Source organism: Anguilla anguilla, chromosome 5 (genome assembly GCF_013347855.1).
Source record: "Anguilla anguilla isolate fAngAng1 chromosome 5, fAngAng1.pri, whole genome shotgun sequence".
Lineage (NCBI taxonomy): Eukaryota > Metazoa > Chordata > Actinopteri > Anguilliformes > Anguillidae > Anguilla > Anguilla anguilla.
This window is the reverse complement of record NC_049205.1, coordinates 19,141,827-19,163,382: the sequence shown is the minus strand read 5'-3', so window position 1 is coordinate 19,163,382 and position 21,556 is coordinate 19,141,827. Positions and strand designations below refer to the sequence as shown.

Genomic DNA, 21,556 nt, shown 5'->3' with positions numbered 1-21,556 from the left:
TCGAGCGCTCCTTGAAAACCCGCGGGATGTTGGGATGGGACCGCGCGAGGCAGATCGCTCTCTCCTCGCAGGCCCTCAGGAGTGGGGGCCGCTGGCTCGAATCCGGCCCGCGAAGCGCAAGCCGCGACGCACGCGCAGAGCCGCGATCGCTAAGTGTGCTCTGAGCGAGTCGATCTTCAGCCCAGAGCATGGCTCTCGGTGCTGCGGATCGAAAGCCCTACTCTGTCACGACCGGATTGCTTTTCATCCCATTGAAAGATGGCCAGATCCAGCACTTAGACAGCTCACGTTGCACGTACCACCCATCCGTTCGGCTCAGCACACAAGGGCAATTCCGGTTAAGTGCCTGCCTTAAGGGTGCACGGGAGATTTCCTTTAAAGAGGATTTGAACCTGAAGCCCTCCGGTTTATAGTCCCCCTTCCCTAACCGCTAGGCTAAACCGCAGCCCGAGCACAAGTCTTTGTTTCAGAAATGAACCCTGGTCTGGGTGGCTGCTGTGCCCTGAAGGAGATCGCGCCTCTCCCTCTTCCTCCAGGACTTTGCCTCAGATGAACCCTCCTCTGAGCGCCAGCCAGCCTGGCAGCGGACGAGCGACACGCCTCCCTCTCGCTCTGGACCGCTCCGAACGAGATCGCGAGGCGTTATTTTTTTTGGAAAATGTTTGGAGACGCTCCAGACTTAATTGGAGCGCGGTGCCCCGGCGCTCAGGGGGATCGAAGAGGGACTCGGCGCGGGGGGGAATGCCTAATGGGAGAAAGCCATCGATTGGGCTCCTTCTCTCGGCTGCTTCACCCGTCTCCACAGCCGAGCCGCTCGAGGGTCCGAGCGGCCAATCCGGAGTCGGACGCGGTCCAGGAACAGACGGGAGACACCGCTCGCGTGTCGGACGGGTGGAACCGTGTCAGGTGCTGGGCTCAGCGGCAAGGTAAAACGCATCGCTCTCGCCTTCGTCTATACTCCAAGGGCCAACCGAGCGAGGAAAACGCTAACGAACAAAACCACCAAAATCTATACGCCTTCACTCGTTAAACGTACGCGAGCCGACGGACGAAACGGCAAGCCTGGGGGAGAACCGCGAGGAAGCGGCGGGGCTCGACTCGCCTTCGCCGCGAACGGGGAGCGGGCGGCAGCGCGGACGGAGCGAGGAGATGAGGAACGAGATTGGAAACTGTTTGATCTAATTACCATCACTCCGACGGTGAGAAACAGCTTCTGACGGCTGGCATGTGGAGTCGCGGCAAACAAGATAACTCACTCCCCGCTCTCCCCTGGCACGACCTGCCCCCCCCCCCTTCCAAAGCCCCCCCCCCTCCTCCCCCCCCGCACACACAACCCCCCCCCCCACCCCCCCACGCGCGCTCCCTCTCTCGCAGCGCGACTTCAGCCAGATGGTGAGCGCTCTGCACTCCCCCGAGAGGCCCAAGGAATCGCTCACGCTTCTCTTCCCCTCTTTGGTTTTGTTTAATTTCCCCCCCTCTCTCGTTTTCGCCGTGTTGAAAGACCAGCGGGTTTCCGGCGGAGCGGGTCTTCTTCTTCCCCCGTAGTCACCTGAGCGGGCCCAGCATTGTTATTCTGCATTACTTCCTCAAACGCGCGAACACACACACGCACAGCACAAAAACATTATAACACAACTTGGAAAACGGCGCAGTAGATCAGAACCTTCCGCAATCCTGAATACCCAATTTATTAAGAATCGAAACAGTAAAGAAAAAAATACTGGACTGCTTATCAGAGAAATGCACGAATGCACCCCGCCACCATCGCTCTGAACAAGCAAAAAAAAAAAAGAAAAAAACTTGAACAAAGATGCACTGGCGGGAGCAGCAGATTAAACATTTTCTTCTTAAAATAATTGGATGTCTGAAATGATGTTCCAGCAGGCTGGCCTTGGCAGATCAGATGAGTAAAACCAGGGTGAAGAATCAGCCTGGAATCTACATGCAGAAAAAATAACACTGTTTGCCCTTAAGGTACCACGTGACCTAGACAGTTCCCCTTAGTCTGAATGACCGTAGACAAGACATTTATACAGTACATAAGTGACTAAAAAATGCGTGCATTTGGTGTTGAATTAACTCTGTTTCTGACTGGGGTGGGTGGAATGTACCTTTGAATTCCTCCTCACCGTGATAGACCCGGGTACTGCAAAGCAAAACTGAGTTTCTAAGGGTCCCCTGCAGGGCCTGACATTCACACCCGCCTCCCGCCAAATGCGGGCAGAATTCGGCAGTGGCGTGTAACTCCGTCACTGTTACAAGCCACTTTGGCGGGTGACCTTTTGGTAGCATTTTCTATGAAAAAAAAAAAAAAAAAAACCCAAATCATTGTAGTTCACAAAATGCATCTGAAATAATTGAGTCAATTCTAGGTGATACTACGTGATACCACAACTTCCATGAGCGCTAGGTGCACACAGCGTGCTCATACCATTACCAAGTCCAAGCCCTCTCACGCCTTGCCTCCTCGGTCAAGCTGGCAGTATGGCCTACTTGATAAAAAGGTGAACTTGACGGAAATCGAACTACTGCCAAACTCAGCACAGCATACAAACTGTCTATGCACATTGCGGCTTTAAACTGTTTGGTTCGTGACACCACGCTAGGGGAGAACACAGATTCAGATTCTGCTGTTGTAATTGGAAGACACACACGTGACAACGACTACTGCACCAAACACAGAAAACAAGAATAGCTTGGTAAAGGAACATACACGTTGACAAATGGACGTTCATGATTTCAGGGTCACTTTAGTTTATTTAGCAAAAAAGAAAAGAAGAAAGTAGGCTTTTCTTGGCATAGAGTCTAACCCTGTGGCATACAATGGGTGAGCCTACACAGCCTACTGTCACTGCCAGTGGTATTTTGCAATTATGATTTAAAAGAGAAAAAATTAATAAAAGTGCATCTGCAGAGCTTCAACATTGAAGTTATTAAATGAATACAAGCACATTATATTGACATAACGCTCAATTTAATCCCTCAATGATGGAGCCATTTTTATTTGAAATGCAGAATTGCACACGTTTTATCGCCTTCGCACACATTTTTATCGTCATTGTGGATACATGTACTCTTCGTTCTCCACACTGACACTTAGAGAATATTCATGGCAAAGATCTGCAATGTGCAGATTTAGTAAGTTAAAACATCTTGAAGCGCATGGTTTGTTAAAGATAGCCTGTTCTGCTTTTGTTAAGTGTAGGCTAGTGATTATAACTGGTCTTCTCTCTCTCTCTCTCTCTCTCTGTCATACACACACACACACACACACACATACACACATGAAATGAGATGTCCACATAAATGCATGCATAAAAAGAGATGTCCACATAAGTGCATATAGGTTGACCAGTGAAAATAAATGCTCAGTGGCTACTGACTTTGGAAAACCACTAGCCACAGTGGCTGGTGAGCCAAAAAGTTAATGTCAAGCACTGGTCCCCTGTCATATTTTTAAACCACTGGACTGACATAGAATCAGTGTCAGCGGCTGTTTGGATTAGGTTTGGATAAGCTGATCCTGGATCAGTTGTTGACGAGGCAAAGAATGTCTGGAGAGCTTTTCATCGTGTAGTCCTCAGAGGCATGATCAGTTCACCTGAGCACTTGCTGCACTGACCTCAGATCTGCCCTTGTCCCTTTATGTGCCGGATTCACCGGCATATTCTGAAAGAGCTTCTCAGCACTCATCCATAATGACGGCGAAAGAGGAGTTCAGATCACTGACCGTGGAAGGAAGCCAACGTCGCGACGAAGCTGAATTGATTCATGTGCTTAAGTGCCTGACTGGGACAAAGCCTGCAGTCGCTGCGGTGCTCCAGGGCTGAGGGTGGAGAAGCCCGACAGACACCGCGGCCCTCCAGGACCAGACTGGGAAGCTCTTATAGATACCAGGGCCACCCTGCATCAAGGCTGAGAATCTTTAAAGATAGCAATGCCATCTTAGACCGCTTTTCTCTAATGTGCATCCACCAGTGCTCCATGACAAATAAACAGTCTCATAGACCACATTAATCCCACCTGGTTCATTGGTTTTGTCTGCAAGTGTTCAAATGTACGTTTAGCAGGTTAAAATCCTGCAGTCTCACAAATATGCTGAAGTATGCTTTATATAAATATCCCGACTCCGACAGTAAGACTCTGAGGCTCTATTGCCACAAGACCTCTCCTCTCTTTCTGGAAGGGATGGAGTGAGGGAGGGAGAGAGAGGGAATGAGTATGTGTGTTGGTGTGTATAAAATAGATACAGTCTGTGGGAGCGTGTGTAAGTGTGTGAAACAGTGTATGTATGTAGCTTTGTATGAGAGAGAGAGAATGTATGCAAGATTATGTATTTGTGTGTTTGAGAGAGCATGTGTGTTTATGAATGTGTGTGTGTGTATTAGAGCGAGTTCTTATTACTGTCCTTATTAAAGTTTGTCATTCAACTGTAGACTGTCTGTAGGTTTGGATTTGGTTATTTATTAATGAATTAATATTTATTCATATATTTTATTCCGCTGTATTAATTAGATGTCCCTTGTGTCATCGTTTAATTGTGAATTGCTTTGGCAATATTGCGCATATGCAGTCATGCCAATAACGCATTACTGAATTGAAGTGAATTGAGAGAGAAAGAAAAAGAGAGAGAGACGGACAGAGAGAGAGAGAGAGAGAGAGAGGAAGAGAAAGCCCATATGAGCGCACGCGTGGGTGTTTATTGGTGGAAATGTCAGTGTCTTTGAAACCCCAGCGGTCCTCCCTCGTCTCCCTTTTTATCTCGAGCGCTCAGACCCGCATTATTCACCCCGGCTAATAAAGACACTGAAGCCCGCTAATCAAAGGCAGCTACACTCTCCCTCTCTGGAGGATAACGCACGTATTTACATAAACCCCGGCTGTCAGCTCCCCCCAGCCAGGCCATGATATGCAGGAGGGAGGTGTAATTCATGATGGCCTTTTATTGATATTTTCCCCCGAAGTTAATTTCATTTAGGTGGGGGGTACCTCTGGGATGCCGTGTCCTTCTAATGCACACAGTGCCCCCAGAAAGGGAAAGGAAGGGGAGGCTTAACACCTCCCCCCCCCACACACACATTCTCCTGCAGTTTACAGTGTGTGTGTGTGTGTGCATGTGTGTGTGCATGTGTGTGCGCACACCTGCTCTCGTAAAAGAGGGCTGTGGTTAATCGGTCGATTGATATGATATGATATACTACACATCTCTGGTGAAAATCAGTTTTCCTGGTCTCAGCAGGTGGCTTTGTGTATTTCACACTCCTGAAGTGTGACTGTGGGTGGTCCTGGCATCTCTCTGCCCGAGTCCTGCTCTGAGCTGGTAGGCTGCTCCATTCCTAAAATGGTCCCTGCGAGAGGCACAAACCTGTTGCCTGGTAAGCCAGGAGATTTGCGCCTGGGATTCATTCTAAACTGTGTGACAGATATATACACACACACATGATGTATCTGTCATATCCTTAAGGTTTAGACATATGATTTAAGAACCTGAGACAGCAAATCCCAGATTACTTTTATCCTTTGACAGTGGATATAGGGTAGGCTATACATTATGCATGTATGTGAGCGTGTATAAATGTGTGTGGGTGTAATTTTTTTTACAGTCCTTCACAGTGGTCAGAGTTCATGCTGGCAGTAAGGCAGCTGGAATGATATCTGCAGGCCTTTTCTCTCCCTATACCAGCCCTCCCACACCCCAACCCCCACCCCCTCAAACGACATGAAAATGGGCCCCTAAGGAACTGCTTTCTGTATGGCTGCACTGAGCCTGATAATGAGGGAGCCTGTAAGACTGGCCCTGGGCATGCCAACTGACTGCATATCGTCTGTGCACACACATTTCTGTCTCTCTCTCACACACACACACACACACATACACATATACACAGTATGCAGAAACACAGACACAAGCATACACACACAAACAAGCATGTACTCATACACACATGAGGCATACACACACATGCGTGCACACACACACACACACACATACACATATACACAGTATGCAGAAACACAGACACAAGCATACACACACAAACAAGCATGTACTCATACACACATGAGGCATACACACACATGCATGCACACACACACACACATACTGTACATGCATACACACACACACAAACACACACGCACGAAGCATACACAATGAGTACCACAATGAGTAAAATATGCTACGTGCTCAATAGCATAGGCAATCAGTGCAAATGAGAGCCAATTCCACATAATGCAAAGAAACTCTGCAGGTTACAATAAACTAGCAATTACAATTACAATAAACACAGCCCCTCGCTGGCTGGCCTGCTACCACGGCGAGATTCCGGCTGCCTGTGGAGACCAATATCACAGAGCAGTTTGCTTAGGCATGCTAGACATGTGCCCAGCTGCCACAGCCGGGGGAGCTGTGGCTACTTTAGATAATGCCCAAAAGCAATACCACCAATGCCTCTGCCACGCCAGTGCAGTAGAATAACTACAAAGCCTGGGATATAATGCAAAATATTGAACCTTGAGTCAACCTTGAGAAAGAGAGAGAGAGAGAGGGCAGGAAGTTACGTTAAAGGCTTTTTATTAAATAGCTACTGAGCAGCTCAGGTAGTGATAGCACGTTCCACAAGACTAGACTGGACCCCACAGATGAGACCTTGTTGACTCAAGCTTGGCCTCTGCCATTAGCAGGCTATGACCAGAAGTCTGCAGAGCCACGATCCAACTGGCTTTTAATCCATTCAAAATGATACTGTTACATCAGTATTACTGAACTGCATCTCTAAGTCAATGGAGCCTGGAAATATTGAGAAAACTCCCAATTACACACATTTGAATAACACAAAACAGTGATTTAATGAATAATAAACAATTATAGAGTATAACAAACACAATCAGTATAGCAACGACTGAATGAGCAAAAACAATATAGAAAAGATGGGGAGTAAATGGGTAATCATTACAAATTACATTTACTAAATAAATCACAATGGCACAGTAGTGGGCTTTTCAAATTGAACCTCAAATGAATGCTGGCGTTAATGTTAATGGTTTAGTCAAGAATATCACTCCTTGCATTGTAGTCTGTGAGAACGGAAATAGCACTCCCTAACAGGTTCTGAAATTAACTCCCCGTTACTCTAATAGCGTCCTAATGTGAAACAAAATGGCCTAAGATATTTGGGTGGAACTGTGATTATCCTTTCAGGCAAATGTAATAACTGTGTGAAATTACATAATACATTCACTCACATACCAAGAGACAAACAAGAAGTATATAACGTTAGGCTTCAAAACAACAATACAGTGCCCTTCAAAAGTATGGGAATGGTAGAGTGAAATGAGTTGTTTTTGCTACATACTTAAGGTATTTGGATTTGAGATCAAAATAATTTTTTTAAAATCAGCTTGTAGTGGTATTTATGGTATTTACATAGATATATGGTTACCATTTTACAGAAACAGCTGAGTTTGCATCCAAATCCAAATGCCTCAAGTACATTACAAAAATAATAATTTCATTCTAATGTTCTCATACTTTTAGAGGGCACTGTATGTTGTTATCAAAGGTCAACTCTCTATTCAGTGTGAATATTAAAACTGTGATATTTCTGAGGGGGCCCAGTCTGGTAGAGATCCAGATCAAGAAGAGAAGCTTGCCACTGCTTTTCCAGAACGAAGACACAAAAACCGCTATATTCCTGCTGGTTTATGTTGGATGTAGGAGCAGAGATGCTGTGAAAACAGAAAGCTAATCACAGACGACAAATTTCAGATGCAACAGAATTCACCTGCATTTTCATACAACAGAGACAAGACCCTGACAGCACTTCACGTTCAGAGAATTTGGTGACAGACAATCTGCCCTGTAGTTGTTTAGCGTCGGTCTGCAGGGGAGCCCCGGAGAGTCACAGGTTCTGCCATTTTTTGTTTTCACTCAAATACCCAATACACTGGTTGTGCTGAGTTAGTCCATTTCTATGACTAATCAGTTCAGTGCTGAGTAACACTGAAAACTAGCTCTTCCTGTGACACCCCCAGGAAAAGGGTTTCCGACCTGGTCCTATAGCATTAGCAGCCATAACTGCTGAAGATAAGTAGCTGTGGGATGGGTCAGTATTAAGATGGGGAACCACTTGGGCAAGAGTCTACCCTTACAGTAGGTTCAAAGTTGATTCCGTACTGTAGATGACCCTGTGCTTTGGATGAGATGTTGAAGCAAAGTACTGATTCACAGTAGTCACATTTTGCAAAATGGCAAGGATGTTAGCACTGGTGACCTAATCAAATTCCCACAGAAAAAAACTGGCTCTCAACATCTGGCTACCAATTTATCCTCTAAAGTTGCTTGGCTACACAATCCCTTTCATCCCAGTCCACACTGATCCTCTGTGTTCTCACGGCAAACGTGAATTGAGCTCTCAGTTGACGTGCCTGGATAAATAAACCATTGAGGCCTCATGAGGAACCTGGAAACTGCAATATCCATTCACATTTATTGGAACTGACTGACTGTCAGGTTCAAGAACCATTGACGTCAGATAATCCTGTGATCCTTGAGGATGAATAAGGGGTGACGGATTGGTGACCTTGTGCCCTGAGTATTTGCTTGCACCAAGCAACGCAACAACTGGGGACCTGCCTTGTCACTATTCTGTTTCGCGGATCTGGCTGGCCATCAAACCAAAGTCTGTACTCAATAATTGTGGAACCCTGAATTAGCCTTCACCAGTCTTTCTGCTTTAGACTGTTGGACATGAGGATTGTTTTAAGAACACCAGGACTCCTAAAGCCTAGCTTAGATCAAAACTGTGACTGAAAATGATGAGTTTTATGAAGATATATCCTGTGAAGCTATTATGTAAAGTCTTCCCATTCCACATCAAAACAGCAGGCAACAAATTAAATAGCTGTTTCAACAAAAAAACGAGTCATTAGTTTGTTTAGTGGATCCACCTTGTGTTCAATTGAGGACTCAAGATTTAACATGTTAAATCTCAGTGAGACAATTATATATTACCATGAGGATATAAACGTGAGTATATTCGAGGTAACATGTGGTACAAATGCTTTCTCTGCAGTGCTCCTTGTACAGTTGTCACAGTGGAGAGAGATACAAATGTGGGGTGGACACAAGTACTCGAGAACTCGAGTGCTTGAAAGACAAGGACTGTTCAGCACTATACAGTACTCTGAGAAAAATGACTACGAAAATAAATTCATGTGAACTAACGTATTTAGTTATATCATTCATTTTTACATGGCAGCTTTAGCAGTTTGTTGTTCCTTGCTCTGCAAACTGCAGCTATTTTAGCAGTAGTTGAGACTTGTGTGGAGTGAAGTGGTGAAGTTTTCAATATTGTTGTCCTCAAGAAGGATCCTCACCCCACCAACACCGATGTTCTTTGACCGCTGTTGATGATTCTAAACAATCTTGAGTGTTCAGTTGCTTTGATTTGATTTGAAATTATGTCGAAATATGAGATTTAAGTCAAATTTGTATATCACATTTAGACTCCACATAAGGATTTTTTTGATTCTACGTTTAAGTTTCATTTAATATTTTAGTCACAATATTTATATTGATTCATGAACATTTTTGTTTGCGCTGTGTATATGCTTTCTGTGTTTATAGACTACTATAATAGCCTATATACAATATAACATCACTTAACACCACCCCATGGTGCAATATATCATATATAATATATGCCTAATAATATATACAGTATGATTAAGCCAGGGTGTTTGTCAACTACATATTTGGCTGAAGTCACAGAGCAGTCACAGTAAAGTTGATGAAAATCACATAAAACTGATAAAAGTGGCAGTTTTTTAAGTAAAAAAAAACATTAATTTATTAATGTATTTCATATGCAAAATAACTAAAATAAGATGTTTGACTGCAGCGACAGCAACACGTACGTGAAGTTTTAAAAAAATTAAGTTAAAAAAATTCTACAAGAACAAATACCACTAAGATGCATTAAAAGAATAGTGCATATTTAATCACTTTTTTCCATCATGGAAAGGAAGTATGCTTTTTTGCCTGAGTGTGACACATATCATGCTGCTATTGCATTAGGCCAACTGATAGATAATAAAACAGGGTTGGGCTACCGTCCACTTTAATTTCTTTAAAGTTTATTTCTTTAAAATCTGGGGGCTGCATTGCGATGTTTGAGTCTGTGATGAAGCATATTATCACGGACAAATTTCCGTAACGGGGGAAGGGGAGCTCAGAAACAACTCAATTACAACTGACAAGGACTGGAATCTTGATCCCATCGCATTCTAGAATCTACATGGTCACACTTTGTTTCTCCCAGCATCTGGCGATATGGTGAAAATACGATATCCTAATAGCCTACAAGTTACAAATCCCTTCTGAAAATTCCAGCAGGGATTCTGAGCAGGTTTAAAATGGTTTAAACTGTATTTTTGACACTTTAAGCTGGTCATAGCAGGTCTGTGGCCGGTCAAGTCTGGACTCTAGCTGGGCAAATTTGGTCAAATCTGGTTAAACTGGTAAAGTAAGCTGGAGGTCAAACTGGTGGACTTGCTGACTAAATAGGCTGGTTAGCTGGTGAACAGATGGTTGACCACCTAAAAGTGTTGAAAACAGAGCTAAAACCAGCTAGACTAGCCTAGGCTGGTTTAAGCTGGAATTTTCACCAGGGGTCACAGGCTATGTTACTCTAAGGTTAAGAGTACCCATCTAAAATTGTTGAAAAGTCACAGAGAGCATTAAGAACTGAGGACATTGCAGAAATGGCAAAGAAAAGGGAAATGGGTAATGAAATGCCCATCTCTACACCCAAAAAATATTAATTTGCAAAAAAAAAAAGACCTAAATGCAAAAGATTACATGAGAATGAAAGCAGAATAAGCTATTCATAAAATATTTTTTTAAATGCATAACAATGGCCTCCCAACCGCAATACAGCTGGTTCATCAAGCAGAAAACGAGCTCATTATAAAGTTCAACACGGTTGCCAGGGTGATGCCCTCGCAATGTCGACAAAAGAACTCCCTTGTTGTTAAGATTACATATCACACCCCAGAGGCTGTGGGTTAGTTCACAGCTGAGATGATAATTTATTTGTTCGATTCGGGAACAGTCTTACACTGGGAGACTTATTGTTCTAAGCCTTCAGACAGCCAAAGCCAAAACCAGTTTAATTCATGAAGGCTCTGGAATGTTTGCGCTCTCTATTCGCCTTCACAGTTTGCCACAGTGAACTCTTCGGCGTAAGAGAGCCCTGACCTATGGCACTGCAGTCTGCCTGGAAGCATCACAGATGCCAGTTCAGAAGTGAAGTGACAGTTACACTCCTGTCTTCAAGCTCAAGGATGTGCATGGGAAGGTGAAACTTCAGTTTGAAAGCAGTGGAAAGGTATTGTCCCTCATGTGTTAGGGACAAAAAACTCTGTTTGCTAGGCATGACGATGTACCGTGTGCTCAAGATCAACAGCCCAGCAAAAACAGGAAGTGGACCTATTTGCACAAGATCAATAGCCCTGAAAATACAGGAAGTCCTTGTGCATGCACACAATCAATACTAGCTTTTGAAATTGATCATTAACTCCGAAAAACAAGAAAAATCCCCTCTATGTACAAAATCAATATCACTACAAATATAAAATCTCAGCATGTATAATGTAAAAAACAGGAAATGCTCCAGTACTTTCTCACAAAATAGCCCTGAAAATGACAGGAAGTGGCTTTGTATATGCTCAAACTATACAGCTGCAAATTAAAGGTAGGGTTCCTGTGTGTACTTGGTCGATAGCCCTGTAAACACAAAGGCTACCTTTGCACATGTTCAATAGTCCTACACGCATAGTCCTTGAGTCCTTGAGGTTCTGCACAGATCAACCAGACACAAAATTACATAGACACATTCATCTACCCACCTGTGCTCATTACCAATGCATCAAAGTGATATGTCATCATACTGGCTAAATGTAATGTGTGTGAGACAGAATCACAACCTTGGTCTGAGATTTACAAAGAAAAGGTAAAATCATGAGAAATCGTGTGACTGTTGAGTGAGGAAGGTTGTCACACATGGGATCCATCATATTCAGACCAAACTTTTTTTTTTTCATCATATGGTGTTGTTTACTGCTGAATCACATGATGACAGTACACTTTAGTACTCCAACAGTTTCACAGTTAAACCACCAAGAACCCCGTTGTAATTATCTTAAAGAGCAAAGCAGGGGTGTTACTAAGTGAGGCGTGTAAATATATTGATATATCTTATTGTCCTATTGTATGTGTGTGTGTGTGTGTGTGTGTGTGAGAAAGAGGTTACACTTTACCTTCTGAAAAGGGTGCCTTTATGAATTTTGTGTATTAAAATCTTACTTTTTATTCTGTTCAAAGAATCCCTGTCAGTTCTCCAGATTATTATTCAAATGTGAATCTTTTCCTTCCCTTCATGTGCAATTCTGACCAACATGAATGGATTTTTTTTTAAATAAAAAAAAAGTGCATTAATGACTTTGCCACACAAGGTAAAATAAAATCTACTTTGTTAATTCATTTTGATCCAGTAATGGTAAAAATACAAAAACGGATAGGAAGAAAGTTCCTTATTTTCCCCAAATGCAACAGTACTAAACTGACGGAATCAGATTTTGTGAATGGTACAAACTCTACAGTAAGATAAGTACAGTAAGTTGCAACAGACAGACCGATGCTAGCTAACGAAGTAGTTCAAATCTTTAAGCTCTGTGATTCACAAAGCTTTCTGGTGTTCTTGACATCTGTTTGACATCAAAATCAGTGCACATGTGACAGAAAGATCACTTAGATTGATTCACACAGCACGACAGGTGCCTTGGAGGAGGTGATGAATCGCCTCTTGGAAAGTACTCACTGTGGTTGCAAAATACACCTGTGTGCTGCCAGGGTGAAAGAACACTACATGGCCAAAAGTATATGCACAAGACATCCAACATGTCACCCAAAATTATGGCCATTATCGGTCAACTCTTTGCTGCTATAACAACAACCACTCTTCTGGGAAGGCTTTATACTAGATGTTAGAGCATTGTTACAGGGATTTACTTTCATTCAGCAAGGAGAGCATTAGTGAGGTCGGGCAGTGATTGGGCGAGTAGGCCTGGCTCACAGTTAGCTTTCCAATCGATCCCAAAGGTGTTGGATTGGGTTGAGGTCAGGGATCTGTGCAGGCTACACCATTCTTGACAAAGCCATTTCTTATAGAGCCTTGCTGTGTGCCTGGTAGCATAGGAAAAGACCTTCCTCAAACTGTTGGGGAAGCACAGCATCGTATAGAATGTGATTGTATGCTGTAGAATTAAGATTTGCCTTCACTGGAACTAAGGGGCCTAGCCCAACCCATGAAAAACAGCCCCAGGCCAAGGGGTGTCCAGATACCTTTGGTCATATATTGTAGCTTAGACTGTGCAGCAAGCCAGAAAATTACAGGCTTTTGTGCCAGGCTCATGCCTCTCCACTATAAACCTGGTCAATCAGGGCAGTTAAGCTGGCCAGTCCCTGGCAGCGCCTATGGTTGCTATGGTGCTATTCCCAGATGGTGCAGCGAAAGTGTTTCGGTCTTTGGGACTGCCTGTATTTCAACACTAAGAGGACTTTAGTGTTGTGAAGGGGGTTAGAGAATATTTGGTGAGTTTCAGGGACCACAACAGAAAAGCTGTGTCATGAACCACATTATTCTCTCCACCCTTCTTATCCCTTCCTCTCTCTACATAAATCTCAAAATACAATTTCACTGACGAAGTTCATCTTCATCGTGCAATACAAGAAAAATGAATTTTATGCATACTAACAATGCCAAACTGTCAAAAGAATGGGAAAACTGGTCCATTTTCTGAACAGGACAATGTGTGATGTTAATGATGTAGAAAAACTAGCATTGACATTGACTTGAAATGAAAGAATATGACAAGTGGTCCATTTTCTGAATTTTTGTAAATTGTTTTTTTTGTGGTACTTTCTTTTTTGTCTCTCTCAGGATGGTTATATTCTTTTATAAATTTATTTTCATTTGAGGCTATCCATGTAAGCTCTGTAAATCCATCTGGATAAGCTTGGAATTCATTTTCTCTTTTTGAACATTTACACTTAAAAAGATGGGCCCCTTTGTCAGGCTGTGTCTTTTCATTACTGAGATACCCGAGCTTTCCAATTTTTATCTCTGCTATATTTGTTAATGTCAAGTGTATGCATGCATGCATGCAAAAAAAAAAAAAAAAATTCTGACCTTTAAAAAAGCAAAAGATTGTGAGAGAGGTTCAAGGGGCAACCTGGTTAAAATGTCTGGATATGTGCAGAATGACGATTCCACTCATACATCCCACGCTGGAAAATGATTCATGGAAAATGAGATGGTGTAATAGTGAAACATTATGCTAAGGAATGGAGAGCTTGCTTTTTTCAGTGAAATTCCTAAATTCTTTGAGTAGAAAGGAAAATTTAAAAGTAGCTGTAGTCTAGCTATAAGCGGTACCTCCCCAATAAATTGAACTGAAAATTGAGGAAACAAAACACTTCCTTAAACTGATTATTGGTCTTAGCACGTTTTCAGTAATTTTCCTTGATTAACAATACAATAACTAACAAAATACTCAATATAATCAGAAATCAGTTCTCCTCAATTAGACTATGTATGTGAGAAATAATATTGTTTAATTTGCATCACAATGTGCACATTTTAATCTGAATTATTTTAAACTGTGGATACATGTACTCTTTATTGTCTGAGGGACACTTGGAAAATATTCCTGGCAAAGATCTGCAATGTACAGATTTTGTAATTTAAACTATCTTGAAGTGCAGGTCTTGATAGATAGCTTTAATTGGAGGTCATGCTAAACGCTAACATGGTGTATCTTTTTTCATTAAACATCCTTATAGTGATTAAAGCTGATTATAATAAATTGAAACTATCCTTTATTGTCCCAAACATGACGTGAAGAAAGAACCTGTGTGTTAAAGTGCCAATGGATTATTCTGATTGATGGCACACTTATTAACCAAGGATAATTTACTGAGACCAATAATCAGTTTAAGGGAAAGTTTTCTGCCTTTTTAGCTCAGCTAAATGATACTACAATTACTTGGGTGATAATTTTATAGTGCAGTTGAGGTGTAATTGTAATGTACAGCTATGTTGTAGTGCAATATCAGTATAGTATGAATGTGTTGTACAGGAGTAAGAAGACTGCTGTGTGGTAGCAGTATAATAATAAATCGTTATCACCAGGAAGTCCCATGCAATTGAAATCTCGGTTTCAAGGGGTACCAGGCCAAAATGACGGCTATAAAATATTGCAGAAAAATGATTAATGACAAAAACAACAGACAACAATACAGAACACTTGTTTTTTGGCTACTGTATTGTGTATGTGTCAAGGAATCCAAATGATCTTTGCGTAAGTTTTTTGTCAATTTTCCATTTGGTGCTGTTGAGCATCGTTGATATCGTTTGGATATGTCTTATGTTGTTTAGCCACATGTGTTTGTTTACTTGTTGGTAGAACCATTACGGACTTCTCCTTTTGCTGTGACCTTGTCGTAGCGGAGAGGCTTGTGTGTCTCAGTGACCTCGAGAGCTATGCTGGTTGGGGTTTTAAACCCCTGGTAGGTCCAACCATACCGGGTTGGTTTCAAACTGGTCCTCCAGGTTGGGGGTTAACGACGCCACCCTGGAAAACCTAAATTGTTACAGAAACCTTCACAAGGAAAACCCAAGAAGGAACGTTGTGGAGGCCTTATGCACCACTTGGCGTGATGAGGCCTAAGTAATTAAGTAAGAACCATTAGGAAATAGTTCAGTAAGGAAGTGGGATGGCGGTGGTGCTCCCAACCATGCTCATACAATCCTGAGGTTTTTTTCTATACTGATTTTATGCCTGATTTGAAACAAGTGTTATTACAGTTATTGACATTACTTTGAATAGATATTTGGTGGATGTGCAGTGGATACACCCCTCTGTGATAATCTATGGTTATTTCAACTATTTTCCGCCACTTTACAATCACTTTAAGCATTCCAATGTAGCCCGAGGCAAGCCAATTAAAGTTTGTCCTTCAGACTCTTTTTAATGTGCAATTAACATTTGCGTTTTGTTGTGACACTCTCGTATTCTTTTTTTGTGGTGAGAAGATTGTTCAGAAAACCAGGAGGCATGAGGGATATGCCTGGCTTTAGGAGAAAGGCAATAGGCCTATGTGTTTGTCTTTTGCTACAAAATCATTTATTTAAGTGAATAATCAAAAAAGACATGTCGTGTCTCATTATTACTTGAGTTGGTATTGTACTGAGTTATAGATTATGCAATGCACAGTTGACCTTGTTCACACTGAGAGCAGCTGCAATTACAAACATTTTTCAGTTCAATGCAGAAGTAACAACTAAAGTAACAACATACCGTTCATAGTAAATTGTAACATTATTTCTTCCTGTTGTTGGAAGTCAGGAGTAACTATAATATTTTCTTGAGTAACCAACACTGCTTTGCATACATTTGCCAAAAAGTATAGCTCTCAGCCATGAAAATCCCAATAAAAGCCGAATCCCCACTTAACTATTGATAAAGATTGAAAACTAAGGAGAGTTATTCTCTGTGTCTCTCTGTCTAGCTGTAAAGAATGCCTGCGTTAAAGTGCTGGAGACTGAATTATGCATGTTATCGCTAGCCGGATGAATGAGATATCCCCCTTACATTCCGAGCCGGGAGATCAACACTGGGAGGCATGCTGCCTCCTTGGATAGCAGGAAGTGGCACAGGAAGCAGGCTTAAGTGAGTCTGTAAAAATGTCTGGGATTTAATATCAGAACAGTATCCCTCAGACATAATGACCCCCCCCCCCCACCCCTGCACAGTGTGACAAATAAGATTACATAAAACCATGATACGAAGGTTCAGCCCACTCCCAGAACGCAATGCTTCAGTGCACTTCCTTATAGGTACAGACCAGCTAGACAGTACTTTGCCTGTCCTACAGAAAAGATGACTGCTACAGTTAAGGTTGCCCTCTTGTTGTTCACCCTATATTGGTGATGGTAGAATTAGGCTTCATGACAAGAAAAATGGGCAGAGCTATTATGTGTCATCACTCACTGATCTGTCTTACTGTTTTATAGTGGAGAGTAGTGCCTTTTGACTGGTTGGTTTTTAATTGACATCAGTGATTGACACCTCATTGTTGCTCCACCCATTACGAGGTCGACAAACTTCACTCTCCCATCACTTTCCTCTTCCCCAGATTTGAATGCCTCCATTTGGTGACCCACGTAAGTAAGGACACAAGGGAATCATGGGAAACTCACAGAGGAGGGCGAGCAGGACCAGGCTGAGCAGAAGCAGGCTGGACCGGGTCAAGTTGGCGCCACTGCAGTCCATCTTGTTTTTCTTGCAGGTGCACACCTGGACCTTTATGTCGGTGCTGTTGGAGAGGGGGGGCACGCCGGAGTCTGTCACCAGCAGGGGGAGGTTGTAGTTAGCCCTCTGGAGCCTGTGCAGCAGTGTGACCTGGGAGTGTGTGTCTGAAAAACACAGCAGCTGGTGAGGGAAGACCCATTCACTTTTACACTATCCTCTGTGCCATAAGCAGAGCCTGGGGGGGATGGAGGGGCCCCACCCCCTGGTCCCCTATAAGGGAACCCCTGAAGCTTGCACTGCCACATACATTTCAATAGTGATGACATTAGTAGCCTATGTACCTGTACAGAATTGCCATAATCCAGCCTACAGTGTGATAAAAATATGGCGATCTAACAGTCATGTAAGATGTTCTGATTCTTGCATGGTCATTGCGGAATCAATGGCAGTGTACTCCCTAAAGGGGCCCCCTTTCGCTGATGGTTGAATGGAGCTGTAGTAGGCCTATGTGATTTAAAAAAATAAATATTTATTTGAACATAGCCTACCTTATGGCTACAATAAAATTTGGGCTATTTATAAGCTTTGGAAAGATGGCTACTCAAGCATCAGAAGCATGCATTTAAAAAGAACAAAACAGAGACTAACAAACCTCTTGACTGAAAACATTAAGTTCATGCCTGTGTTGCAGTAGAATGAGACTGCAAATTGATGTAGCCTAATTGACCAAAACGTTGTAGACAGTGCTCCACATGAAGTGGCTAAAAACCCCGTATTGAAAATCTTTCATTTTTAAACCGGCAGTAGAACTATTAATACTGTAAACTGATTTCTCAGAGTAATATTAGCCTACGTCTGTCTTTATTTAATTTAAGTGAACAGGTCATGTTTCACTGTTGTTGTGTCCTTTAGAAAAACTACGAAAAGTGGCAGCGAATTCAGCAAAGACAAAGTAGATATTTTTTGTCAATTTATTGAAATGTGGAGAATGTCTGTCAACTCGTTTATGACAGAATTGCAACTTGTTCACTGAACAAGGTAGGGTTATGAATGAATGTCATTGCATTAAAATGTCTATCTGTTCATAAATTGGAACTAAATTTTTACATTTGGAAGACCATTTGAATTTTGCCACCTTTATAGCATAGTATGTCTTTGATAGTAAACTTTAAAATGCCTGGTTAGACAGTAAAATGCATATAAGGTAAATTACATTAAATTATCATTTTGACACCTGTATTGTATAATCACATGAAACATCCATGCAGTTCAGGAAATATATTTATATCTTCCCATTTGCATTATCATTTGCATAAAGCTACTGATAAGGCATGCAAGTCCGTTTAAATTAAATGTCAAGACTAGTATATGAAATGGCCAATGCAAATGGAACTACTGAATTTGAATTTTGAGACAAAATGTGCATATATGGTGTGGGAAAATTTTATTCAAATGTAGGATTACTTTTCCATTTCACATACTGCCTTTTCACTAGAATTTTGCCTGCGATATGCTTCCATAAATGCCCCATAATACAGAGAAAAAAAAGGCAACAGCCTCAGTGGTTCAGAATTACATTGGTCAGAAGTTCTCAGAACTGGTAAAATGACTCCACTGCCGCAGTGAAGTGGATTTCTTCTGGGAGGCTAATTGAATTGATAGCATTTTATCATCAAACCCAATATAAATTGCTTGTGAAATAGGTAACCATTATAATTTTTCTTCATATGTTTATTTGCTAGCTGGTTGGCTAAAAACATACAGCAATCATGAGCAAATCATTTAATTGCTAACTTTTTTACTGGTTGTGCACTTGCTTCATGCAATGTATAGCTAGTAACATAGTCATATTACATCGTAAACACGCATTACGTTACATGACTTGACATTAACGGTAGCCCCCGGACTACCAATCCATTGCAAATTAACAGTTTTGGCTACATTCCTTTGCTAACTGGTTGCCGGGTTGAGGTAACGTTACCAGTTTAAATTACTTTTTAGCATGGTCGTAACTATCAAATGTTAGCTAAACAGGATAAGGCAACGCCCCAATTGGTTATACCATAGGAAGATTTTCGCTGATTGGTAGGGTAGATTTACTACGATAACTTGCCCTATCTTGGGAGTTTAGCTGCTTTGCATAGTCACTCAGCTTCTTTCCAGCATCGTTCTGTTGCCAAAATGTGCACACATCTTTGTTACGTCATTACTATTTACACACTTTTAAGGGGTCTATACGTAAAAGTCCTACATGCACTAAAACGCATGTGTTATAATGTTTTACAATCCTGCCACAAGGAGATTGACTTGCTGTTTCTTTGCTTATTTAATGTCTGCGAGTAAGCAATACAAGGCAAACCTATGCTAGCTTGGAACCAGGAGATAAATGATCAAAATGGTTTGTGCTTTGGTTTAATGAGCACAAACATCAAAGAGCAAACAAAAAACTACTAGTGATTCCTGAATTTGCTTAAGAGAGTGAAAAACATTTTTTTTTAATAAGTGCAGAATTTAATAGAGAGAGCTCAATATTACAGGTCAGTTATAGGACAGTACAGCACATATATAAACACATTTTCACATCCGTGCCTAAATTGCTGGGGGAGAAAACACATTTTGTCACAACTTGACGATTTACAATTGTGCAGGTTGTCCCCTAACCTAAATGTAGACATAGCATCTAAAAATGCAGATAAATGCTAAAAAGGCACGATACCTTAGTTAACTTTGGCAATTAATGTCGCCCTGTCTGTTTGAGTGTGAACACAGTAGCAAGGTTAATTAAATAAACAAAAAGGGTAGAAGACTTCACACTTGTCTCAAAAATTAGTTTATTGGGGTGTTGTCACCAGTCATGTTTCGGACCATGGCCTTCTTGGCAGGGTACTACATTTTCAACCATTAAAGGACTACAGGTGATACCTACAACTGGGTGTGTCAGAAAGTTTTTTTAAACTGTGGTTATAATACAGCCTATCTGCTTTTATTACAGACATCTAGCTCATGTGATTATTGCAGTCATATGAGTTAGATTTCCGTAACAAAGTGTAATATGCAAATACAGATGTGCATCATCCAGTCACAATGATTTTCTAAAATATTTGGGTCATAGGGGCTGCCTAAACTGGCTCCACACCCCCTGTCCTAATACCCAAGCTCGGCCACTACTCTGTGTGTTATTTAAGAACACACACTCATACATGCAGGCGCGTGCACGTACACTTACACGCACACATGCACACACCCAAGCACACAGATAAACCTCCATTCACACACGCACATATACACACTTACATTCACGCAGACACATGCAAACTCATATGCATGTAGGTAAGGCTCTACACACACTCACACACACAGACACACACTGTGAACAAACAAGTAGATTTTCACGTCAGTCACAGTACATATTCCTGTGGCCCACACCACTAAAAATCCCCCTGAAAACAAAAAAAAACAGACATACATGCCTTCCAAAAAGCATTTTATGAGACCCTGCATCCCTTCCCTCCACTGCCCCCCCCCCCCCCCCCCCCCCCGCCTCCCCAGTTCACCCTGTGCCTGTCCCTGTGATTTATGGTGAAGCCATAGCTCCTGCTCTTAGAGCTCTCCCCTGACACATCAGGTGCTACTTAAAGAGGAAAAAAAAGCATCACATAATCTACCCTTCTCTCACTGCAGGAGTGCTCTAACCTTTCCCAGCTACTCAACAACTTCCATCAGAGTCTGCTAATTATGGAAACCCTGAATGCTATCTTCACTGCCTCTGCTCAGATAGGTGCTATCCAAAAAGGCAATGCACTGTACGTACCAGCAGATGCTAGCCTGATAGGTGCTAGTCAGACTGTGTCTGTCTTGAAAGCAGGGATTAGATGGAGGCTGTGCAAAGCCTTTACATGCACATACATGTTTAGGCTTTCTCTTTTTATTTATTTGGCAATAGATTATTTATCTATCTGACCAAATAAGTCCTTTTCTCATTCCTGATCTTCTGGATTCACAGTCCCTAGTAAAGTATCCCTTCTTCTGTGTGGGATATCAGCTCATCCTCATTCATCAAAAAAAGAACTCAAACCACGGAGGCTTGGCTCCTGGGTGGTGACACTAATGACCCACCTGTCAATTGATTCTGAGAGAATTAGTGCAGGGTGTCATAGAATTAGCATTAGCACGTCAGAGA

General features: G+C 42.1%; 1 protein-coding gene across 2 annotated transcripts in view; it reads right to left on the bottom strand.

Annotated features, from left to right (window-relative positions):
• cdh13 (cadherin 13, H-cadherin (heart)) overlaps positions 1-21,556 on the bottom strand; it is a 453,601-nt gene that overhangs the window by 4,391 nt on the left and 427,654 nt on the right. For both annotated transcript variants that reach the window (XM_035419934.1, XM_035419933.1), the window contains one exon: positions 17,325-17,540. In XM_035419934.1, coding sequence (XP_035275825.1) covers positions 17,325-17,540 — 216 coding nt within the window. The remainder of the gene's footprint in view (positions 1-17,324; positions 17,541-21,556) is intronic.